Source organism: Loxodonta africana, chromosome 8 (genome assembly GCF_030014295.1).
Source record: "Loxodonta africana isolate mLoxAfr1 chromosome 8, mLoxAfr1.hap2, whole genome shotgun sequence".
Classification (NCBI taxonomy): Eukaryota; Metazoa; Chordata; class Mammalia; order Proboscidea; family Elephantidae; genus Loxodonta; species Loxodonta africana.
In genome coordinates, this window is record NC_087349.1 from 11015430 (window position 1) to 11042050 (window position 26621).

The 26621-nt window shown below is 43.6% G+C and overlaps 1 protein-coding gene across 1 annotated transcript in view; it reads left to right on the top strand.

The window, feature by feature from the left end:
* Positions 1-13271: 13271 nt before the first annotated feature.
* The window catches only part of ATP6V0A4 (ATPase H+ transporting V0 subunit a4), a 64522-nt gene continuing 51172 nt past the window's right edge, over positions 13272-26621 (top strand). Inside the window, exons 1-3 of the mRNA XM_003420217.3 lie at positions 13272-13429; positions 14837-14915; positions 15164-15258. Of these exons, the coding sequence (XP_003420265.1) occupies positions 13313-13429; positions 14837-14915; positions 15164-15258 (291 nt within the window). The 5' untranslated portion in view covers positions 13272-13312. The remainder of the gene's footprint in view (positions 13430-14836; positions 14916-15163; positions 15259-26621) is intronic.

The window sequence follows — 26621 nt, forward strand, 5'->3', positions numbered from 1 at the left end:
AAAGCCAGGCACACTAACCTGTGCCTCTGTGCTCTCCCCAGACCCTGGTCAGCCCTCTTATGCCTTCATGGAGGTGGTTTTCATATTTCCCCAGATTTCTAGTCCTCAAAGAGTTGGTTCAAATCACCTAACCTACCACACTGGGAGCATTCTTCCCCCTCCCATCACCTCTTATTTCTTTCTTTCTTTATTTTTCTTGTCTATCCTCTTTCACTTCTGGGTTCTTCCCATATGCATTTGTTGTTGTTGTTGTTAGGTGCCATGAGTCAACTCTGACTCATAGTGACTGTCTTAGTCATCTAGTGCTGCTATAACAGAAATACCACAAGTGGATGGCTTTAACAAAGAGAAATTTGCTTTCTCACAGTCTAGACTAGAAGTCCCAATTCAGAGCATCAACTCCAGGGGAAACCTTCATCTCTCTGTTGGTTCTGGAGAAAGGTTCTTGTCTCCAGTCTTCCCCTGGACTGGAAATTCCTCCCAGCAGGGACTCTGGGTCCAAAGGACTTGCTCTGCCCCAGGTGCTGCTTTCTTGGTGGTATGGGACCCCCCACTCCCTGATTGCTTCCCTTTCTTTTTATCTCTTGTAAGATAAAAGGTAGCGAAGACCACACCCCAGGAAAATGTGACCTGAGCAAGGGTGTAATATCCCACCCTAATCCTTTTTAACCATGGGCAGAGATTATGATTTATAACACTTAGGAAAATCACAAGATGGAAGACAATCACTCAATGCTGAGAATCATGGCCTAACCAAGTAGACATATCTTTTGGGGGGACACAATTCAATCCATGACAGCGGCCCTATGTACAACAAAATGAAACACTGCCTGGTCCCTGTGCCATGCTCACAATCATTGCTATGTTTGAGCTCATTATTACAGCCACTATGTCAATCCATCTCTTTGAGGGTCTTCCTATTTTTCACTGACCCTCTGTTTTACCAAGCATAATGTCATTCTCTAGGGACTGGTATCTCCTGATAACATGTGAGATGAAGTCTTGCTATCCTTGAATTCAAGGAGCATTCTGGCTGTACGTCTTCAAATACAGATTTGTTCCTTCTTCTGGCAGTCTGTGGTATATTCAGTATTTTTCTCCAACACCGTAATTCAAAGGCATCAACTCTTCTTTGGTCTTCCTTATTCATTGTCTGGTTTTCATATACATATGAGGCAATTGACAACACCATGACTTGGATCAGGCACGCCTTAGTCCTTAAAGTAACATCTTTCTTTTTAACACTTTAAAGAGATATCTTGCAGCAGATTTGCCCAAAGCAGTGCATTGTCTGATTTCTTGACTTCCACGGGCATTGATTGTGAACTCAAGCAAAATGAAATCCTTGACAACTTCAATCTTTTCTCTGTTTGTCATGATTTGGCTTATTGGTCCAATTGTGAGGATTTTTGTTTTCTTTATGTTGAGGTGTAATCCATACTGAAGGCTGTGGTCTTGGATCTTCATCAATAAGTGCTTCAAGTCCTCTTCACTTTCAGCAAGCAAGGTTGGGTCATCTGCATAACATAGGTTGTCAATGAGCCTTCCTCCAATCCTGACGCCCCGTTCTTCTTCAAATAGCTCAGCTTCTTGGATTATTTGCTCAGCATACAGATTGAATAGGTATGGAGAAAGGATACAACCCTAACACATACCTTTCCTGACTTTAAACCACACAATATCCACTTGTTCTGTTCAAATGACTGCCTCTTGATCCATGTACGGATTCCTCGTGAGCACAATTAAGCATTCTGGAATTCCCATTCTTCGAAATGTTGTTCATAATTCTTTATGATCTGCACAGTCAAATGCCTTTGCATAGTCAATAAAATACGGATAAACATCTTTCTGGTATTCCTGATTTCAGCCAGGATCCATCTGACATTTGCAATGGTATCTCTTGTTCCACGTCCTCTTCTGAATCCAGCTTGAATTTCTGGCAGTTCCCTCTTGAGGCACTGTTGTAACCACTTTCAAATGGTCTTCAGCAAAATTTTACTTGTGTGTGATATTAATGCCGTTGCTCAATAATTTCTGTATTCTGTTGGATCACCTTTCTTTGGAATGGGTACAAATATGGATCTCTTCCAGTTGTTTGGCCAGGAAGCTACCTTCCAAATTTCTTGGAATAGACAAGTGAGCACTTCCAGTGCTACCTCAGATTGTTGAAAAGTCTTAGTTGGTATTCCATCAGTTCCTGGAGGCTTGTTTTTCACCAAAGCCTCCAGTGCAGCTTGGACCTCTTCCTTCAGTACCATCGGTTCTTGATCTTATGCTACCTCTGGAAATGGTTGAATGTTGACCAATTCTTCTTGGTACAGTGACTCTGTGTATTCCTTCCATCTTCTTTTGATTCTTCCTGAGTCGTTTCATCTTTTCCCTGTAGACTCCTTCAATATTGCAACTCAAGGCTTGAATTTTTTCTTCAGTTCTTTCAGCTTGGTAAATGCCGATTATGTTCTTCCCTTTTGGTTTTCTATCTCCAGTTCTTTGCACATTTCATTATAATACTTTACTTTGTCTTCTCACTGCTGCTTTCTTGAGACACTCTCTTCCCTTGGCTTCTAATACTGCACACTCTCCATGTTTCCCAACTTCCTCTCTAGTTGCTCCTTTTCAGTCTTTTTTGTGGGCTCATCTTCCCTTACCACTACTTACCAATTGCAGTCAAGTTGATCCCACATGTGTCAGGGTAGAACTGTGCTCCATGGGGTTTTCAATGGCTTTGAATCTCCTTCATCAGGTATTTTTCAGGAGCCAATAATCCAATTTCCCACATTGGAAACTTTAAGGAGCCTGATGCGGGAGGTTGGATTATTGACAGGACTGTGAAGAGCGACATTAATTCAAAGCAGCTCAGTAGGCCGCCATCTTTGATTGGGGCGCTGTTGCCTGTTTCCTACTCTGGTCAAAAGGCTACGTGCAAGAGGTTTGTTTGCTATGGTACTGAAATCACTGCCTTTGTTTCCGTCGGCCATGACTGAACCATTTAGAACTGGTTTGAAGTCTTGCATTCAGCATGATTCTAGTTTTGTAACAGACACATCTACAAAGGAAAAGTTTGGAAAGCATCCTATCAAAATGCTAGCAGTGGTTCTATCGAGGATGTACAGTTTTGGGTGATTTTTAATTTCTTCTTTATGCTTTTCCAATTTTCTGCAGTGAACTTGTATTACTCTTATAATCAGAAAACGAAACCAAGTTAATACATTTTTAAAAGAGCATTTCACAGGCAAGCAATACAGTTATGATGGAGGAAACAGGCATAATCTCTCAGATTGTCCAATCTTTCTTTACATCTTTTTAAATTCTAATTCTGACTCATGATCACCCCACGTGTGCAGAGTAGAACTGCTCCATCGGGTTTTCAAGGCTGTGACCTTCCAGAAGCAGGTTGCCAGGCTTGTGAATATAGAGTTTGGTGCTGCTGGACTTGACCTCTCCTGCCTCTCAAGGTTGTTACTTGTTCTTCTATTAAATGCTTCAAGTGACAGCTTCCTCACAAATTCTCAAGGCAGCCACTTCCATGGTAGCAGGGCTACAAAAGTTAGCAAGTTACTAGCATCAGACAGGCAAGGGCATTTTAAGGTGAAGTTAATAAACGATTGGAAGTGAGGTTCTGTGACTCTGTGATTGGCACTTTCTGGCTCCCTGTGATTCTGGTCTTACCATTTATGCAAAATATTTCTGTTGGCACATCAATGCTTGTGGTCAGGTTTCATATTTTGTTTAATAAACAGAGGTGTATGTTCTCAAAGAGTAATGTTAAGCTAAGGTTTTTGGGAAGTAAGCATTGTGCTTTGGAAAAACATTTGACGAGCTTTTTTTGTTTTTCTAGTTTTGTCCACATGAAACTGAAAAGGACCAGATGGCGGAGCCAGGGATTGTTGGCCCTCTCTTCCCAACGTCTGACTTCTCTCCTCCTGTGTCCTTCCTGCTCTTCTATAACTTTCTTTCATTCTTCCTCTCTTCCCCCTCGTCTTCTCTTTTCTTCATGACCCACAGCCCCCAAGGGTCAACACAACCCCCCAAGCCAGGGGTCCTGTATTCCATTTCTTATATCTCAATGCCTGCATGGCCTTGGAGATGCCACCTAACCTTGGTGGTGATGGAACCAGGGGATATGGTGGGGACTTTTGAAGGGTCACAGGAGAAAAACTAGGTATGATGCCTTCAATACTTTGTGGGAAAACCTTTGTCTGGGGTTTTCTGGACTCTCCAGAGGGGTAAATTGTCCCTAGGAGGGATTTTGCTAGCAGTGTTTGTTTTTAGTGCCTAACACAAGGGGAAGGGTAGCACAAATGGTTTGCACATGACTCCCCCCAATGGTCCCATAAAAGAAAGTCCTGGTGATCTGCTTCCTTAAATATTAGAGGCAAGAAAGCCCTAAAGAGCTCAGTTCTAATCTGTAACACACAGGGTGGCCATGAATCAGAGTCACCTCAATGGTTGTTATTTAACACAAAGAGGCGTTAAGTCCCTGAGAAACAAGCCAGAAAGCTGCAGTCATGGTGAAAAGACCCCAACAGTCGGCAGCCTTGCCTCCTCCTCCACCTCTGCCACTAACTAGCTGAGTGGCCTTCAGCCAGTCATTCACCAACCTGGGCTTCTGTTTCCTTGTCTCTAAAGTAAGGGAAGGGGGCCCTGGTGGCACAGTGGTTAAGTGCTCAGCTGCTAACGGAGAGGTTGGCATTGGAATCCCCCCAGTGGCTCTGTGGGAGAAAAGACCTGACCTTGATCTGCTCCTGTAAAGATCCCAAATGAAACCCATTGCAGTCAAGTTGTTCCTGACTCATAGCAACCCTATAAGACCATAGAACTGCCCCATAAGGTTTCCAAGGCTGTAAATCTTTACCGAAGTGGACTGCCGGATCTTTCTTTTGGCTGGTCGGTTCAGACTGCCGACCTTTCAGTTATCAGGGCTCCTTCCCATAAACATTACGCTTTGCCGTCGAGTCGCTTCTGCTCCTAGTGACCCTATAGGACAGAGTAGAACTGCCCTATAGGGCTTCCAAGGAGCGGCTGGTGAATTCAAACTGACCACATTTTGGTTAGCAGCTGAGCTTTTAACCACTGTGTCACCAGGACTGCTTAAACGTTACAGCCTAGGAAACCCTATGGGGCAGTTCTATTCTGTCACATGAGGTCGCCTTCAGTCAGAACCGACTGGAAAGCACCCAACAACAACAATGTAAGTGTGTTGGACAGGTGATTGCTAAGTCTTCTTCTGGCTGTACAAGTCTGTGACTGGACTGTACAAAACAGGGTGTTAGACAGGGAAGGAGGGAAATGGGCTAGTAAGTTCATGCTGAAAACAAACTCGCAGAAGAGTTTACAGAGTAAATATTATTACAGAAAAGGCAAACAGCTGAGGAAGTGTTTCCAAGTGAAACCTTAGATGAGATAGGTATGTGCGTATATATGTGTGTGTGTGTGTGTGTGCATGTGTGTGTGCGTGGTTGTGGAGGAGGAAGTACAATGTTGTTCCCCCTCTTTTTAGGAACCCCAAATCTTTCTCTTTCTGCCTCTAGCACCTTCTCTGTTAGTGCGGATGGTGAGGAGGACTGTGGATGGTGATTGGGTCAGTGTGAGGTCAGTGGTGGAGACAGGATACGGCAGAATCAATGATTCGATTGAAGGAAATCTAGCAGGACTTCAGTTCGGAAAACAGACACTGTTTTTAGAAAATGAAGCTGTTACTTTCCTGGCTGGATTATTATTTGTGGATTAAATCCCTTGCAAGCCTTTTAGCTTGCTCCCCAGCTATCCGTTTTCATTTTAAAAATGATGATTTCCTGTAAATTGATCTTGTGCGGCTGAACACGTGGTTATGCTCAGTATCTTCGTAATCCCGGAATGAGGACACGAGAACAAAGGGGGCCTCTGTCTAAAGGAGTGTCCACTTGAAGGGACACAAGGGAGCCCTCATCTCTTAAGCTTCAAAGAGCCATTTCACAGAAAGTCCTCAGGGCACAGAAGTACCAGGCCAGATCCGCATGGACAAATGTCAAACAGCTTTAACTGGCAGCGTGCCCTAGACTCCTGTCAAGAGTGGGAGCCCTGGTACCAAGCACTACCTGCCAAAAGCAATGTTCTTGAGGAAAACAGGGGGGCTTGATTCTGCTCTTGGAAAGTTGCTGTCCTCCAGACCTAATGACACATTGAACTGCTATCCTTTTCCTTCAAAGTATTGATCTGATTTGGGATTTTGAGCACAGATGACAAAAAAAATATCCTGCGTGACAAAGTGGAAAGTACCCATAATGCCCTGTGGTTGTGTAATGGAGTGGGCTGGTTGTCACCTTGCCGAGACCACTGCCATAGCCTCATAACTGTCTCCCGGCTTCTCTTGCCTCCCCTCCAACCCACCTAACCTGTAATTAGAAATCTTTTCCCAAAGTCTTATCATTTACCCCTGGGGGCAGTGGTGGGTCAGTGGTAGAATTCTTACTTTCCATACAGGAGACCTGGGTTTGATTCCTGGCCAGTGCACCTCATGCAGAGTCACTACCCATCTGTCAATGGAGGCTTTCATGTTGCTATAATGCTGAACAGGCTTCAGTGGAGTTTCCAGACTAAGATGGACTAGGAAAAGTCCTGGCGATCTACTTCCAAAAGTCAGCCAGTGGAAGCCCTAAAGATCACAGTGGTTGAGAATGAGAATAAGAATACCGCCCCCTTCATAGAGTTGAGAAGATTAACTGGGTCAATACATGAAAGGGTTTCAATGTGTTCTGAGTTCACTTAGGACAATGTCCAACACACAGCAAATACTGCGTAGATTATCGCTTAGACGAGGACATCACACCCACCCATGTATTGCTGATCCCGCTGCCTGGGATACTCTCTCCCCAGCTTCCTTTTGCAGGACTGGCTCATGTTAATTTTCTAAGATCAGCTCAAATGGGACTTCCTGAAAGAGGTCTTCTTTGACCACTTACTTGAAGTAAGCCTCCATTTCTCTAGTTCTAATTCTCTAACAATTGCACTTTTTGTAATCTGCTCATCTTGCTTATTTACCTCTTTACTTTTCCACTGTCTGTCTTCGTCGTCCACTTGAACATGAGCTCTATGGAGGAGAGTCTTGTCGCTTTTTTACTTCCTAATCCTCAGAGTACAGAAAGGAGTAGGCTTTCAGTATTTATTGAATGTGTCAAAGAATTTAGGTGGTTTCCAAATACATTCTATCACAAACAGTTCTACAGACATTGTTGTAGCCAAATTTGTGTTTGTTTTAAGGATTAAAACAAATGGTGGGATGATTGGGTCAAACCAAAAGGCATGCTAAGTTGCCTTCTAGAGAGATTGCAGTGGTTTACACCCTCTCTGCATCAGGTGAGTGTGCTGACATTTTGCACCTTGGACTGGAACTTTATGAAAATATAAACGAACCCCCGTAAAAAAAAAAAAAACCACACCCTTTGCCATCAAATCCTTTCCAACTCATAGCGACCCTATAGGGTGGAGTAGTACTGCCCCAAAGAGTTTCCAGGGAGTGCCTGGTAGATTCCAACTGCTGATCTTTCTGTTAATAGCAGAGCTCTTAACCACTATCTTTCCGGGGTTTCCAAACAAACCACTAAAATATCCTTTCCTCCGGTACTTTCATATTCTCAGTGTGCAGGCCCTGGATCAGCATTAAACCCCAGACACTTGCTAAAATGTGCATATCTGTACCCCATTCCAGACCCTCTAGCTAGAATCTCTAAGGGCAGAACCTGGGAATCTGCTTTTAATAATGATTTATTAATAATATGCACTTGATAATGTTAGTTGCCTTGGGCTCTGCTGCTACTCATGGCTACTCCACATGACAGAGTAGAATAGCTCCATAGGGTTTTCTTAGCCATAATCTTTACGGGAAGGAGCCCTGGTGGTGCAGTGGTTAAGCACTTGGCTGCTAACTAAAAGGTTGGCAGTTCAAATCCACCAGCTGCTCCAAGGGAGAAAGATGTGGCAGTCTGCTTCTGTAAAGATTACAGCCTTGGAAACCCCGTGGGACAGTTCTACTCTGTCCTTCAGGGTTGCTGTGAGTTGGAATTGACTAGATGGCAACTGTTTTTTGTTTGGGGCATTTGAGATGTCTTACCCCACCTGCTGACAGGGAGAAGACACAGCAAACCCAAGTGGGGGTGAAGAGCAGAATGAGAGGTGGGCCAGGGGAGGGGAGAGGAGAAGGAGGCCCCGACTAGGGGCCAGCGCTCTTCTGGCCTCCAGTGCTCACCTGAAATGGGAGGCAGAATCCACACTGGTGATTCTGTTTGCAGTTCTCAGCTAGAGTCTCCCTGCTCTGCACTGGGAATCCCGAGTTCAGTCTTCGGAAGATTGCTTGGTGATGCTGGGCTCTTGGTGGATGGGCTGCAGGGAGGGGCTGGGTGCAGGAGCTCTGCTTCTTGAGAAACCCATGCAGCACCCTTCCTCTAGGCCCAGCTGCAGCCTACTAGCTCCTCTGTGGTTCCCGGCTCCACTCTCCCAGGCTCACAATCGCGCACCTTCTCAGCTGGACTTCCCCACACGGCCTGCGCCCTGCTCCTCCCTGCCTCTCACAAGCTGCAGTTTGATTTTTCACCCTGTGTCTCAGTAGCAGGGGACAATAGTGGTTCCATGGCAGAATTCTCGCCTTCCATGAGGGAGATCCGGGTTCGAATTCCCGGCCAATGCACCTCATACACAGCTACTACCTGTCTGTCAGTGGAGGCTTGGGTATTGTTATGATGCCCAGCAGGCTTCGTGGAGCTTCCAGACTAAGACAGACTAGGAAGGAAGGCCTGGTGATCTCCTTCTGAAAATCAGCCAATAAAAACCTTATGGATCACAACAGTTCCATCTACAACTGATCGTGGGAATGGCGCAGGACTCGGCAGCATTTTGTTGCATCATGCATGGGATTGCCACGAATGGATGGCAGCTAGCAACAGTCTCAAAAACAAAGGTTCTAACTGGATCATGCACAGGAACCAAATAGGAGCTCATTAAAAATGCAAATCTCAGACAACCTGGAAAATCGAAATACTAGCTGGGTGTTGGGGCCCCGGTGGTGTGGTGCTTAAGAGTTCAGTCTGCTAACCAAAGGGATGGCAGTTCAAATCCACCAGCCGCTCCTGGGAAACCCTATGGGGCAGTTCTACTCTCTCCTGGATAATTTGACACTAAGGAATTATTGTTGATTTTTTTTTTTTAGATGTGACCATAGGATCGACACATTTGTTAAAAGAATTCTCCTCTTTCAGAGAAACATACTGAGATCTTGTGAAAGAAATAACATGATGGAAGACATTTGCTTCAAAATAATCCCTGGGTACCTAGGCGACATGGGTGTGAATACAGAGAATACAAAATTCAACAATTGTTCAAGCAGCCTGCTGTGTACATAGGGGTTCTCTATGCTCTTCTCTGTACTTTTGCAAATATTTTAATTTTGACATACCAAGAAGTAAAAAGAAAAAATCAACCCCCCTCATTCTGGGGTTCACCCTACAGCACCCCCTGGTGGGTGGGTGGGTGATCTGCACAACTTCTTTGGAGAAACTGCTAGACCAAGCTCGTTAATGTGGACATGGCCGTTGCACAGTGGCTCGGGTTAGTGCGCACGTGTTTAATGGCTCTCTCTTCTGCCCTTACCCTTCCTCCAAATAAAAGGAGAAGATCATTATCTTCAGTAACAGAAGGGTTGTTGTTGTTGTTAGTTGTTCTCAAATAGGCCTCTTGCTCGTGGCCGCCCCACACACAAGGGAGGGAACCATTGTGGTCCATAGGGTTTTCATTGGCTGATTTTCAGAAGTAGATCACCAGGCCTTTGTTCTTAATCCATCTTAGTCTGGAAGCTCCACTGAAACCTGTTCAGCATCAAAGCAACACACAGCCTCCACTGACAGACGGGAAGTGGCTTCCCGTGAGGTGTGCTGGTCGGCAACTGAGCCTGAGTCTCTCACATGGAAGGTAAGAATTCTACCACTGAACCACTGATGTCCTCAGCAAAGGGAGTAAATGCCACATTTGACCCTGTCTTATAGGATCACTATGAGCCGATGGCAAAGAGTTGTTAGTTTATTTTATTTTTGGTCATGTTACATGGGCCATTCGGAAGCTGACTTTAGCCATTGAAGGTTTACAAGGATTTTTCTATCCTGTCTCCTTTGAAAACAGAGTGTTTGTGGGAAGAGTTGTTAATGAGATAGTAAGTGGGAATTTTTTTTTTCCCCCAAATTATGTTTTAACATAATTTTGCTCTGACAAGGAAAAGAAGTTGTGTTTTGGTTTGCCTGGTAGGTACGTTGGAATGCTGTCTATAGGCCCCTGAGGCTTCAGGACACTCCCTGACCCTCAGCTCCCCGGCAGTGAGAGACTTTGTGTCTGCAGTGGACACAGGTGGGTGGAGCTTTGGGTGGGGCCTGCTTGTCCTCACCTACAACAGGCCAGTGTTGATACAACAGAGGTTCTGGGCACAGAGAGGGAGCCGGCTGCAGAACCCACAGCCAGGCCAGTCCCACTTGGCCCTGGGCCACTAGCCAGACACTCAGAGAGACAGGCCACTGGGACTCAGGGCTTTAGCCCTGTGGATTGGAGGAAAAAGCCACTGGAGCCGTGGCCCCTCTGCCAGCTGCAGACCCCGGCCCAGAACCCGCCTGGACCAGCCAGGGTAAGAATGGTCTTTCTGCTGTGCATTGGTTCTGTGGGAAGCTTGAGATAATAGCTTATGTTTCTTTTATTTGAAAATATTGCCTTATGTATCAGCAAGGCAGTATGAAAAGTTTTGATTCATCTTGGTGTCAACAGGGGAGATGTTTATCACCTAGACAAGTAAACTCACTTGGTGCTCAATATTGAGCTGCACTGGGGATAGAGGGAAAACCCCACAGAGTTCCCACATGGTGGATTTACCATCTAGTGGGGAATATGACAAGTCATGGCAAATGATTGATAGGTATTCTGGGGGCAGAGAGACCAAAAAACACAATCAGTTGCAGTCGAGTTGCTTCTAACTCATGGTAACCCCATGTGTGTCAGAGTAGAACTGAGCTCCATAGGATTTTCTTGGCTGTAATCTTTACAGATTGCCAGGCCTGACTTCCGTGGCACTGCTGGTGGGTTTAAACCTCCAGCCTTTAAGTTAGTAGCCAAGTGCACACCATTTGCGTCACCCAGGGAGGGGGCTTAATTTACAGGGTGGAAGGGTGGAGGGGTCGTGGGTAGAGGTGGGGTGCTCAGGAAAGATTTATGGGAGGAAGAGTATCCTTGCCCTGACACTTGAAGGATGGAAGGATTATGTGGCTTGTGGGAGGGTGTGGAGGAAAAGTCCGAGGTATCAAATGGAGGTGAGGGGGAAACCATGGGCAAAGACCCTGGGGTGAGAAAGCCAGTGGGCTGGAGAGATAGAGCTGGGGGTGGGGGGCAGAAGTAGGCCATGTGCTTCTTGTTGGCCAGGCCAAGGGCTTGAGACTCCTGAAGGAAATGGGGACAAGTGATTTGAACTGGGGAGAAGGGGCCAAGCCATACGTTACGAAAAGAAATGAGAGAGCAGGCCCACTCTGGAGGTATGGTTCTTTTCGAAGGCTGGACTCTGGGAAAACCCATTTGGTTTGGCAGGTGGGAAGTCTAAGAGTCTTTGCAGACACCCTCCCCTTGGTTTTATGAGTCCTTCAATGTAGTCAATGAGAATAATCTTAACTTTCTTCCAGCCACTGCCAGGTTTCCTTCCTTGGCTTCTGTTCTAGCAGACATGGAGGTGGTTCACTTTTGGGGATGACTGGGTGATAGATGGAAATCCTGGTGGCATAGTGGTTAAGAGCTATGGCTGCCAACCAAAAGGTTGGCAGTTTGAATCTACTGGATGCTCCTTGGAAACACTATGGGGCAATTCCACCCTGTCCTATAGGGTCGCTATGAGTCGGAATTGACTTGACAGCAACGGGTTTGGTTTTTTGGTTTGGGGGATAGATAGAATTCTGGAATACATTCGATCTGCATCATTGGGAGGACTCCAACCTCAGCTCAGATCTCTGGCTATAGATGCTGTTGTTGTTAGTAGCCATCGAGTTAATTCTGACTCGCGGGTGTAGACGGGTAGGGGGCTGATGCTTTGCCATCTGTGAAGATGATGGCTCTTGACCCTGTCTCAAGGTTAAACTTTGGACATACATCTGTTGGAACCTGTTGGCCGTTTTGTGAAGTTTGAGTCTCCATGTCTTTGATCACCTCTCAGAGTGTCTTAGTTATTTTACCATGAGTCTCGGCTGTGTCGATACTTAAGAATGCCAGTGGAAATGTGTCTGGCAGGTACAGTTTTGGGAGATCTGACTCACAGGGTTTGTTTTTCTCTCCCTAGATGAATATCCTTTTTCCATATACCGGACTTACAGATTTATTTCACTCCTGCCGGCTGCATGGTGTTCTGTTGAATTACAGTTTAATCATTCCTCTATTGATGAAATCCATGGGTGGTGCAAAGGTTTTATATGCTCAGGTGCTAAGTGAAAGGTTGGAGGTTCAAGTCCAACCAGAGGCACCTTGGAAAAAAGGCCTAGTGATCTAATTCTGAAAAATCAGCCATTGAAAACCCTATGGAGCACAGGTCTATTATGACACACATGGGGTCACCATGAATTGGACTCGACTCTACGGCAGCTGGTTTGGTTTTACTGATGGAGAACTGTATTAGATTCACTTGTTACTACTGGCATACTCCATGTTCTAAGAAACATGTTTGTGCATGCATTTTTCCATGCATATTGATTTACCTGGATAAACTGGTCGTGGGAGTCCTGGATCAAGAACATAAGAAATATAAAATTTGAAAGACATGGATGGACAAATTGCTTGCCTAAAAGAAACTGTGCAAATTTATACTTTAGCTACCAGGGTATGAAAGATCCTGTTTCCTCATACCCTTCAGAACATGAGTCTTTAATCATATTTTTTAATCTTTTGCCAACCCGATACCAAAAAATCAAAACCCAGTGCCTTCGAGTCAATTCTGACTCATAGCGACCCTATGGGACAGAGTAGAAGTGCCCCATAGAGCTTCCAAGGAGCGCCTGGCAGATTCAAACTGCCAACCCTTTCGTTAGCAGCCGTAGCACTTAACCACTACGCCACCAGGGTTTCCGCCAACCTGATTAAAAAAAAAAAAAAAACAAAAACCTGATACATGGTGAAAAATGCTATCTTATTTTATTTTTTTATATTATATACATCAGGAGTGATTCCTATTTGATTTTCAGTCAACTAAAAAAAGTCTCATCCTAAGGTTTCCACACCATTATTTCCTTAAACTTCTCCCTCTTTTCCGCCTGCAGACTCAAGCTGGACCAAGATGGCGTCTGTGTTTCGCAGTGAGGAGATGTGCTTGTCACAGCTGTTTCTCCAGGTGGAGGCTGCGTACTGCTGCGTGGCTGAGCTGGGAGAGCTGGGCTTGGTTCAGTTCAAAGATGTAAGTCCTGAGCTCTTTGGAGACCAGCAGGGGTTTGGGGTGGGGGTAGACAACTCTTTTGCAATAACACTTTGTGGTGAACAAAGGGCAGGCTGCAGGTGAGCTGTCCTGAGCAGGAAGAGGTGGAATTCTGAACTTCTAGTCCTTCTGGCTCCACCACCCTCCTGTCAGCCTGTCATTCTGTGGTGGCTTGCCTGTGGCTGTGAGGCTGGAAGCTATGCCACAAGTATTTCAAATACCAGCAGGGTCACCCAAGGTGGACAGGTTTCAGTGAAGCTTCCGGACTAAGACCAACTAGGAAGAAAGGCCTGACCATCTACTTCCGAAAACTAGCCCTTGAAAACCTTAGGGATCACAACAGAACACTGTCCGATACAGCTGGAAGATGAGCCCCTTAGATGAGAAGGCGCTAAGCAACAGCTGCAACAATGGACTCAAACATACAATGATCGTGAAGATGGTGCAGGACTGGGCAGCATTTCATTCTGTTGTATGTAGGTTCACCATGAGTCAGAGCCTACTCAATGGCAACAACAAGAACAACGACAGCAGTCCTGGCTAAAATTTGTGATGGCTTTGGGCAAGGAGTTTGTGGCTATGTTCTCCCGCTCTCCATACCTGTCTCCTGTAGGAGGGTTTCCAAGCCCTAATGGAGTCTCTGCATGTTAGGCACCATCCCATTTTATTTTCCGTGCAGTGTCTTTAAAGCATTGGACACATTCCCTGGGCATGTGGATTTCCAAACCTTGTTCTGAGAACAGAAGCCCATTTTCCTTGACTGTCAGGCCGAGAACAAAGTCTCCTGGAGTTTAGAGTGACATTCTAGGGACAGGTTGTCTTGAGGGTTGCCAGCGATCCTTTCCAAACACTTACTGAATTGAATTTAGGAAACTCGCCCTTCCTCTTTCAAGTCGAGGTCAAAGTTAAGCCCCCGCAGGGAAGTATCGTATCTTGTTCATCTTTGCATTCCAGTTCCTAGTACAGGACCTGACCCAGGCAGGTCCTCAGCGGGGTGGGCTGGCCTGAGGGTCTCCCATGTGGGGATGTTGCATTATTGTTAATGGCTGGACTGTCTTTAAAGTCCTGCCATATTCCTGACTCTACTGGGGATTTCACAGGCTCATTTGGATAGCAAATGTGCTAAAAGTAAGGAAACCTTGGAGGGGGAATGACTTCGTCTATCTTAGCAGTGGGAGAACCAGAGTGAAGGCATTTGGGAAACTGAGTGTTAGAATTCCAAGGTGTGGTTGGCTTGTAACATGCCTGCCACAAGTGTGTGAAAACCTTTTTCTAAGACAATTCCATCAACAGTCTTCAGCATTAAAAAAAAAACAACGATAACCAAAGGAAATATGTTGGCAGCTGTTGCCACTTAAGTCTGCTTTGTGGGTTTTTACTCTTCTTTAGCTGAACATGAACGTGAACAGCTTCCAAAGGAAATTCGTGAATGAAGTCAGAAGGTGTGAGTCGCTGGAGAGGATCCTCCGTAAGCTATTTTCCTGCCTACTGTTGGGGCTTGAATAACAAAGTGTCTCTATTCGTAGTGCTCTTTGAGAGGATCGTGGAGGTGGGGGTGGGGAGTTTGGGAACGGGATCCAGGTACCATGACAGGTCCGGAGCAACTTAGGCACCTCCTCTGGCTGTAATTGACCTGTCCTGTCTGGTTTGGCCCTATTTCTTAGGCTTGAGACATTGTAGTCATCTTGGGCTGTCTGGTGGGGTTTCATCCGTCAGGTTTTCTGGAAGATGAGATGAAAAATGAGATTGCGATTCAAGTGCCTGAGAAGTATCCCCCGACCCCTCTCCCACGGGAGATGATTACCCTGGAGGTAAGTTCTTCTCTGGGATCTTAGTTTCCTGGTGCTGCTATAACAGAAATACTACAAGAGGGTGGCATTAAAGAAAAGAAATTTGTTTTCTCACAGTTCTGGACCTAAAAAATCCAAATCAGTTATTATTGGTAGCCCTGGGTACCCCTTCTTTCCTTGGCTTGCAGATGAGCCTCACATGTCGTCTGTCTTCCCCAGTATGTGTGCTCGTGTCCCTGTGTCTCTGCTGCTCTTTGTATAACTCACAAGTGATTAGGTTCAGGATCCACCCTACACTGGTATGACCACAATGGATTAGTTATATTAGATTACGTTACTGAAGGTGATTGCATTACATTGCATTATGGAAAGTCATTACATTGCATTAGGTTGCATTATGGAAAGTGATTACATTACATTAAATTACATTGTAGAAAGTGATTACATTGCATTAGATTACATCTGCAGGTATCAGGGTTAGGATTCCAACCCATATTTTGGGGGACACAGTTTGATCCACAGCATCTTGTAAGGGCAGTTACGAAGGCTGACTCATTGGGAGCTCTGAGAGCTATTCCCAGATCCTTTACCCAGTTGCTGAGGTGCCAAGGTAGATGATAACATGGTTGCCCACTTTCCAGGGTTACCCCCACAGGAAAATCTCAATATGCAGTGCTTGGGGCCACACTGCCCCATCCAGGGAGAGCTCTTTTCCTGCCTCAACACAGCCCTAGGCAAAGTTTACCTCACTTGATAAAGTAAGATTCATCCAGGCTGTGAAGCCTTGTCTATATGATGCCACCGAACAGGCCCTATGCTAGCATGACGGGCTGTTTTCTAGTGGTCTGGTGGGACACAGTTGATGAAATGGATCCACTGTAGCCTGAGGCTTCTGCTCAGGCTGGCTTTCTTATAGGCCCACTGTGAAAAGGGAACGCTTTGATTTTACCAAGGACTTTATGGCTGGTGAGTCCTCCTTCCTCTCTCTTCTTCCTTCCTGTTCCCTGGTGGCCCCCTTCTTCCTTCACTTCCTGTCTATTTCCTTTCGGTTCTCTGGTGATCCTGTTTTCCTTCCCTTCTTCTCTCTTTCTTTCTTGTTCTCTGGTGGCCCCTTTCTTCCTCTTTCTATTTCCTTCTTGTTCTCTGGTTGGCCCGTTTTTCCTTCCCTTCCTCTCTCTACTTACTTCCTGTTCTCTAGTGACCCCCTTCTTCCTCTCTCTATTTCCTTCCTGTTCTCTAGTAGCCCCTCCTTCGCTTCCCTTCCTCTCTCTACTTCTTTTTCATTGTCTTTTTAATAAAACACCAAGTACCTACTATGTGCCAGGAAGCTCAGAGAAATGAAACCTGGTACATGCCTGCAAGGAGCCTGCAGAGCAGGGTGGCTGATGGTGGGAGAGGAAGTCAGAGAGGTGGAATATGGAGGGCTTTTTTTTTTTTTTCCTCGAAGGAGAAAGGACTCACCAAGGGAGATGGACAGGTAGGAGAGAGCTTCACTGAGCTGAGTATTATCTGTATTTTTTTTTTTTTCCATGAAGATAAGTTAAAATTCTTGAAATTCTTGAAGCCATCTGTAGTGCAAATCTTGATACTCTAGATGTGGAACTGCCAACTCCATATGTCTGGGGATCTTGTCACATCAAAATCTGGATGTTTTTGGAGAATCTCTTTAACCAATATGAACAAGACCTCCCCCAAGTCATCCCCAATGTCCGTTTTCTCTGCAATCTTCTAATACCAGGCCTGTTAATCACCTGTCACTCACCTTTTATCCCCCTCAGCTACCTGAACGTTCATCTGTTCATGTGCACTGTGAGACGCCATTCCAGTTTCTGCTTTTAACCTAATCTTACTTCTGAATGTTGGCAGAAGTTTTCTCAGCTCTCCAGTTTTCCTTATCACCATTGCAATCTATTCTGCCTGCAACCACTGAATCGTTCAGCACTGAACTTGCTTTCCCTGGTCATGTCCCTGCTCAAAAACGTGCAGTGGCTTCCTTCTTACTATGTCAGAGCCGACCCCTTCCCTGCCACTACAGCTGCCCTCCCTGGCCTGTCCTACTCTCACTTCCTCCACTCTGGACTGGACTCTGCTGGCCTTGAGGTCGTTTCCAACTCTGGGCCGTTTCTCCTGCTGCACTTCCTGCCTAGCGAGCTTTCCCTGGCTCCCACCTTCCTCGCCATTCCACCCATGCCTCCGGACCCAGCTTAATACCCACCTGCCCTATAAACCCTCTGACTATCCCAAGGCACATGAATACCCAATTCTTCTCAACCTCCCTGGCTGAAGATCAAAACTACTTTTCCAAAATTTATCCTCTAATTCAACAGTTGTCAAGTTTTTGGTCTCAGACCCTTTTATACTCTTAAACATTATTGGTGATACCAAAGAATTTTATTTATGTAAGTTATGTTTGTAGATCTTCATAATAGAAGAAATTAAAATTTATTTATTAATTCATTTAAAAATAACAGTAGTAACCCATTCCATGTTAACTGGGCAGGACTGGTCAATGTTTCATTCCTTTATGCCTGGGGTCACCACGAGTCAGGAGCCACTGGATGGCAGCTAACAACAACACATTAACATAACATTTTAAACATGGAAAAGAACCATATCTTCCAAGACAAAAAACTTGAGTGAGAAGAGTGGCATTGCTTGCAAATTTCCTAAATGTTGGCTTAATGGGAGACAGCTGGCTTCACATCTGCCTCTACACTGAATCTGTTGTGATAAATTGTCTTCATAGATGTATACAAATGTAGTTCAGCCTCACATGGATACATGTTGTTGCTGTTGTTAGGTGCCGTCGAGTCGGTTCCAACTCATAGCGACCCTGTGCACAACAGAACGAAACACTGCCTGGTCCTGCACCATCCTTACAATCATTGTTATGCTTGAGCTCATTGCTGCAGCCACTGTGTCAATCCACCTCGTTGAGGGTCTTCCTCTTTTCTGCTGACCCTGTACTCTGCCAAGCACGATGTCCTTCTCCAGGGACTGATCCCTCCTGACAACATGTCTGAAGTATGTAAGACGCAATTTCACCATCCTTGCTTCTAAGGAGCATTCTGGTTGTACTTCTTCTAAGACAGATTTGTTCATTCTTTTGGCAGTCCATGGTATATTCAACATTCTTTGCCAACACCACAATTCAAAGGTGTCAACTCTTCTTCGGTCTTCCTTATTCATTGTCCAGCTTTCACATGCATATGATGCGATTGAAAATACCATGGCTCATGATAAAAACTCTCAGCAAAATAGGAATTGAAGGAAAATTCCTGAACATAATAAAGGTCATCTATACCAACATCACTCTAAATGGAGAGAGTCTGAAAGCATTGCCTTTGAGAACGGGAACGAGACAAGGATGCCCTTTATCACCGCTCTTATTCAACATTGTGCTTTATACCAACATCACTCTAAATGGAGAGAGCCTGAAAGCATTGCCTTTGAGAACGGGAACCAGACAAGGTTGCCCTTTATCACCGCTCTTATTCAACATTGTGCTAGCCAGAGCAATTAGGCTGGACAAAGAAATAAAGGGCATCCAGATTGGCAAGGAAGAAGTAAAATTATCTCTATTTGCAGATGACATGATCTTATACACAGAAAACCCTAAGGAATCCTCCAGAAAACTACTGAGACTAATAGAAGAGTTTGGCAGAGTCTCAGGTTATAAGATAAACATACAAAAATCACTTGGCTTCCTCTACATCAACAAAAAGAACATCGAAGAGGAAATCACCAAATCAATACCATTCACAGTAGCCCCCAAGAAGATAAAATACTTAGGAATAAATCTTACCAAAGATGTAAAAGACCTATACAAAGACAACTACAAAGTACTGGTGCAAGAAACTAAAAAGGACCTACATAAGTGGAAAAACATACCTTGCTCATGGATAGGAAGACTTAACATAGTAAAAATGTCTATTCTACTAAAAGCCATCTATACATACAATGCACTTCCGATCCAAATTCCAATGACATTTTTTAATGTGATGGAGAAACAAATCACCAACTTCATATGGAAGGGAAAGAAGCCCCGGATAAGTAAAGCATTACTGAAAAAGAAGAAGAAAGTGGGAGGCCTTACTCTGCCTGATTTTAGAACATATTATACAGCCACAGTAGTCAAAATAGCCTGGTACTGGTACAACAGGCACATAGACCAATGGAACAGAATTGAGAACCCAGATATAAATCCATCCATGTATGAGCAGCTGATATTTGACAAAGGACCAGTGTCAGTTAATTGGGGAAAAGATAGTCTTTTTAACAAATGGTGCTGGCATAACTGGATATCCATTTGCAAAAAAATGAAACAGGACCCATACCTCACACCATGCACAAAAACTAACTCCAAGTGGATCAAAGACCTAAACATAAAGACTAAAACGATAAAGATCATGGAAGAAAAAATAGGGACAACGTTAGGAGCCCTAATACAAGGCATAAACAGAATACAAAACATTACTAAAAATGATGAAGAGAAACCAGATAACTGGGAGCTCCTAAAAATCAAACACCTATGCTCATCTAAAGACTTCACCAAAAGAGTAAAAAGACCACCTACAGATTGGGAAAAAATTATCAGCTATGACATCTCCAACCAGCGCCTAATCTCTAAAATCTATATGATTCTGTTAAAACTCAACCACAAAAAGACAAACAACCCAATCAAAAAGTGGGCAAAGGATATGAACATGCACTTCACTAAAGAAGATATTCAGGCAGCTAACAGATACATGAGAAAATGCTCTCGATCAATAGTCGTTAGAGAAATGCAAATTAAAACTATGATGAGATTCCATCTCACTCCAACAAGGCTGGCATTAATCCAAAAAACACAAAATAATAAATGTTGGAGAGGCTGCGGAGAGATTGGAACTCTTATACACTGCTGGTGGGAATGTAAAATGGTACAACCACTTTGGAAATCTATCTGGCGTTTTCTCAAAAAGTTAGAAATAGAACTACCATACAACCTAGAAATCCCACTCCTCGGAATATACCCTAGAGAAATCAGAGCCTTTACATGAACAGATATATGCACACCCATGTTTATTGCAGCACTGTTTACAATAGCAAAAAGCTGGAAGCAACCAAGGTGTCCATCAACAGATGAATGGGTAAATAAATTATGGTATATTCACACAATGGAACACTATGCATCGATAAAGAACAGTGACGAATCTGTGAAACATTTCATAACATGGAGGAACCTGGAAGGCATTATGCTGAGTGAAATTAGTCAGATTCAAAAGGACAAATATTGTATAAGACCACTATTATAAGATCTTGAGAAATAGTATAAACTGAGAAGAACACATTCTTTTGTGGTTACGGGGGGTGGGGAGGGAGGGAGGGTGGGAGAGGGTTATTTACTGATTAGTTAGTGGATAAGAACTACTTTAGGTGAAGGGAAGGACAATACTCAATATACGGAAGGTCAGCTCAACTGGACTGGACCAAAAGCAAAGAAGTTTCCGGGATAAACTGAATGCTTCGAAGGTCAGTGGAGCTAGGGCGGGGGTTTGGGGCCTATGGCTTAAGGGGACTTCTAAATCAATTGGCAAAATAATTCTGTTATGAAAACATTCTGCATCCCACTTTGAAGTGTGGTGTCTGGGGTCTTAAATGCTAACAAGCGGCCATCTAAGATGCATCAATTGGTCTCAACCCACCTGGATCAAAGGAGAATGAAGAACACCAAGGTCACACGACAACTATGAGCCCAAGAGACAGAAAGGGCCACATGAACTAGAGACTTACATCATCCTGAGACCAGAAGAACTAGATGGCGCCCGGCCACAACCGATGACTGCCCTGACAAGGAGCACAACAGAGAACCCCTGAGGGAGCAGGAGATCAGTGGGATGCAGACCCCAAATTCTCATAAAAAGACCAGACTTAATGGTCTGACTGAGACTAGAGGAATCCGGGCGGTCATGGTCCCCAAACCGTCTGTTGGCCCAGGACAGGAACCATTCCCGAAGACAACTCACCAGACTTGGAAGGGAGTGGACAATGGTTTGGAGAGAGATGTTGATGAAGAGTGAGCTACTTGTATCAGGTGGACAATTGAGACTGTGTTGGCATCTCCTGTCTGGAGGGGAGATGGGAGGGTAGAGAGGGCTAGAAACTGGCAAAACCATCATGAAAGGAGAGACTGGAAGGAGGGAGCGGGCTGACTCATTAGGGGGAAAGTAAGTGGGAGTATGGAATAAGGTATATATAAGCTTATATGTGACAGACTGACTTGATCTGTAAACTTTCACTTAAAGCACAATAAAAATTATTTAAAAATAAATAAATAAAATTTCAGGACTCTCCCAAGATTTGGAATTCTTAGAAGTAAGGCCCTGAAATCTTTTTTTTTTTTTTTAATTCCCCATGGGGAACTGATCTAGCACATCCATTGACTTCTGCCGTATCCAGATCTAACCTGAAGTTCTTGATAATCAACTCTTTTTTGGACATCTAAACTTCCCTACAAAAAGTTTCTCTGGAAGGTCTAAATCAGAAGAATGTGTGCTATAAGTCTCTAGCTTCTTCACTGTATTGTATTTAAATTTCTTCCTCCTTGATGGGCTCAAGGTTTGGGTGTTTTCCGTATTCCTTCTCTTCAAGCCCTGAGATAACCTCAAGTGCCCTCCTTCTCCATAACACCAAACAAATCTTGTCCTCCATACTTCACCATCTAAAATTTATTTTATTCACTTCACAGTAAAACATTGAGCTTGTACAAAAATCATCCCTCTTCCTACATTCAATACTCATAGGTTTTATGTTTTTTAACTGCCACCCATTTGTCAGTTTGTCATACGGGAGGCTTGAGTGCTGCTATGACACTAGAAGCTATGCCACCCGTATTTCAAATACCAGCAGGGTCACACTGATGGACAGGTGTCAATGGAGCTTCCAGCCTGAGATAGACTAGGGAGAAGGGCTTGGTGATATACTTCTGGAAATTAGCCAATGAAAACCCTATGGATCACAAAATATTGTCCAAGACTTTGACTCTTTTACTTTGGACACGTCATCAGGAGGCTCGATCACTGGAGAAGGATATCATGTTTGGTAAAGTAGCGTGGGCCAGCGAAGGCGAGGGAAACCCTCCAAGAGATGGACTAATACAATAGTTGAAATAATGAATTAAAATATACCAAATTATGAAGATAATGTAGGACCAGGTGACATTTCATTCTGTTATACATGGGGTTCCCATGAGTCAGAGCCAACTTGATGGCAACTAACAAAAAAATGTTTTTTTTAATCAACTTAAGTACAATTTGCATACAATAAAGGTATTGCTAGGTGTACTTTTCAATGAGTTTTGACAAATTTATATACCTGTGTAACTACTTCTATACTCAAGATATGGAACATTTTCCAAATGTTCCCTTGTGTCCCATCCCAGTCAATTCTCCCCAGGAAATCGCTGATTTTCTTTCATTTGTCTTTTTTAGAGATTCATATAAAAGTAACCACACAGTAAAAAAAAAAAAAAAAAATAATACCATGGCTTGGGTCAGGCGCACCTTAGTCTTCAGGGTGACATCTTTGCTCTTCAACACTTTGAAGAGGTCCTTTGCAGCAGATTTGCCCAATGCAATGCGTCTTTTGATTTCTTAACTGCTGCTTCCATGGCTGTTGATTGTGGGTCCAAGTAAAATGAAATCCTTGACAACTTCAATCTTTTCTCTGTTTATCATGATGTTGCTCATTGGTCCAGTTGTGAGGATTTTTTTTTTTTTTTTTTATATTGAGGTGTAATCCATATTGAAGGATACATGGATACATAGTTGGAATAATTGTGAATATTCTTCTTTGTTGTTGCCATCAACATTCTTCTTTGTTGTTACGCGCCATCAAGTTGATTCTGACTCATGGCAACCCCATAGGACAGAGTAGAAGTGCCCTACAGGGTTTCCTGGGCTGTAAGTTAAAGAGCTCAGCAGTTAACTGAAAGATCCGCAGTTCGAACCCAATAGCCACTCAGCAGGAGAAAGATATGGCCGTCTGCTTCCATAAAGATTTACAGCCTTGGAAACCCTATGGGGCAGTTCTACGCTGTCCTATAGGGTCGCTGTCAGTCTGCGTCGACTCAACAGCAGTGGGTTTAATCTTCACAGGAGCAGCTCGACAGGTCTTTCTCCTGTGGAACCACCGGTGTCTTCAAACTGCCGAGCTTGTGGTTAGCAGCCAAGCGCTTAGTCATTGCTCCACCAGGGCTCGCTCTTCTTTGTTACTTCACTAGAATTTGACAAGCATATAGATTCCCTTGATTTTGTTAAACCAGCCACAGGTAATTTTGCTTCCAAATTGAGTTGGTTGTATATTTCGGATATGAATTTAAAAACTCAATTCACCCATTAGCTGATGGCATACTCCTGTGCTTCTGTGCAAACAGTGTTGGACAAGGGGCAACCAGAAGTTTTTCTTCTGAGTATTGACTGTAAAGATGAAATTAAAACAAGAGATTATAAGAGAACTCTCTGGCTTGCCGTTGATCACTGGGTTTGCTTGCTTGACTGATTTGCCTGATCTGGTGGTTAAAGGCCTCTCCTGAATTCCGAGAGGAGAGGATCCTTCTGGCAAGGGCGCCAATGGGCTCAGGCCCCTGCCTTGTACAATTTCCAAAGAGGCTTTCATAACAATCCTAGAGGAAGTACTAATTCAGAAAAAAAGCCATCCTCAAACCCACCATCCTAGCAGAGACTGCCCTATATTTTTTATATAACTCCATATCCATAATAGGAGCCCTGGTGGTGCAGTGGTTCAGCACTCGCCTGCTAACCAAAAGGTCAGCAGTTCGAATCCACCAGCTGTTCCTTAGAAACTATGGGGCAGTTCTACTCTGTTCTATAGGGTTACTATGAGTTGGAATCTACTCGACGGTAATTTTTTTTTTTTCCCTTATAGCCATAATGTACATTATAGTTTTCTACTGTTTGCATTTACAATTACATTATAAACCATTTCCAGATATTACACTGTTCTTCAAAATATGTTTTTTTCCAAAATGTTTTTAATGAAATCACTAAATAATGCAGCACTATTTGTAATGAAATCATTAAGTAGATGGGAGTCCCTGTGTGGTGCAAAATGTGATACACTCAACTGCTAACCAAAAGGTTGGAGGTTCGAATCCAGCAGATGGGCCTCAGTAGCAAGGCCTGGTTATCTACTTCTAAAAAAATAGCCCTTGAAAACACTGTGGAGCACAGTTCTACTCCAACACACACAGGGTTGCCACGAGTCAGGGCTGACTTGACAGCAACCAGATCTCTACTGAGTGGATAGAGCAAATGATTAAGAAATGGAGATTTCATTTTTTTTTAGTCTGGTTCAAAATTCAGGATAGTGATAATCTCTGAGAGGAAAGGAATGAGATGAGACTGGAGCTGGGTGTGGGCATATTGAGTTCATTATACAGCTCTCTCCATTTCTGTGTGTTTGAAATTTTCCATGGAAAAAAGTTTTAAATACGTTATTGTGTCTGACACTAATATGCTCTTTTATGGCGGGGTGATGGATAGCATTTGTGTGCATATCTTGTCTCTTTGGTAAGCATGGGCTTTTATATGGTTTAAAAAATATCTAGCATGATAATCTCTTTCTTAGGTGACCTTAATCCATTTCCATTTATTGTGGTAACAGATTTCTTTTTTTTTTTTTGTTCCCTTATCTCCTTTTTTTATAATACTTACTAGCCCTTCCCACCAACTTTTGCCCCCCTCCATGCCCCCACCGCTGTCTTGGTTTGAAAGCTACGGATTATGGTTGCCATATGGACACCCTATGGTTACACCGGAGTCAGTATTTCAAGATACATATGTAATCGTAAAGTTTTCTCATCAAATCTGCTGCTAGTTCAGTTACTGTTCCTTCTTAGATTACCTGTCTTTTTTTCCTGATAGACATCAAAGTTTTGTCTTTGTTCTATAGTTTCACAACCATGTGTTTAAGTACGGATTTGTTTTTAATTGCTTTTATTAAATGTTGAATGGATATAGCAGAATTTTTATAAAACATGTGTAAGGTGTAAAGAATAATATAGCAAACACCAGATGCCCATTACCCACTGTAAGATAAAAGGCGGGTATGGTGTTCTTTGGAACACTGGTGGCATAGTGGTTCAGAGCTATGTCTGCTAACCAAAAGGTCAGCAGTTTGAATCCACCAGCCACTCCTTGGAAATCCTATGGGGCAGTTCTACTCTCCCCTTAGGGCCGCTACGAGTTGGAATAGACTCGATGGCGATGGCTTTGGTTTACGGTGTTCTTGGAGCCCTGGTGGCACAATGTGAATGTGCTCAGCTGCTAACTGAAAGGTCAGTGGTTCGAAATCGCCAGCGGCTCCGAGGGAGAAAGATGGGGGAGTCTGCTTCCCTAACTCTGTCCCACGGGGTTGCTATGAGTTGGAATCCATTCTGTGGCACCTAACAAGAACAATGTACTGTTGCATGATTCCGAAATTAATTCATTTTTATTCCTTTTATAGACCACACTGTATCTACTCTATTATTTGTTTGTTGTTATAAAAATATATACAACACAGCATTTGCCATTTCAACATTTTTCAGGTGTACGATTTAGTGATAGCGATTATATTAATCATGTCTATTATTGATGAAACTTTGGATAAATTATTTTTTATATTAAAATTTTTTCCTTTAAATTTCAGTATTGCATTCACAAATTGTGTCCAGTATGGTTGATCTCATTTCCATTTCAATAACTATATTTTATGTTTCCAAGATTTCTGAATAGTCTCTTTTTATATCTACGTGTTCTTTCATTTTAGTATGTTTGTTTCATAATTCATTTTTCGTTTTAGTAAAGCCTTCATGTATCTCTTTAAACATTCTAAAAAGCTAAAATCTTTTCCCGACTATTCTGTAAAAATAATTTTGCCGGATATGATTTTGCATTCCGATTGGTGATGTTGCTGATGATTTTCCTTTCTTCAGTCAGTTTCAAAAGGTGGTGAAATATATATATAAGAAAACATTTGCAGATTCAGCAGTCTTGCGGCAACACCAGTTACATTCATCGTGCGTACAAGTATCCACTGGCGATTTTTCTTACCGTTAGATTTCACAGGCCTGGTCTTGTTTGCAGAGCTCTCATGGCATAGTGGTTAAGAGCTCAGCTCTAACCAAAAGTTGGCGATTTCGAATCCACCAGCTGCTCCTTGGAAACCCTACGGGGCAGTTCTACCCTGTCCTTTGGGTCACTATGAGTCAGAATTGACTCGATGGCAAAGGGTTTTTTTCAGTCCTGTTTGTCCGCTCCTTCTGGAAAGAAGAGTTGTGTTTTCAGCTTTGTCTTCTTGCTGTGTCACCCTTTGTCACTGGTCTAATCTGAGTCTCCAGA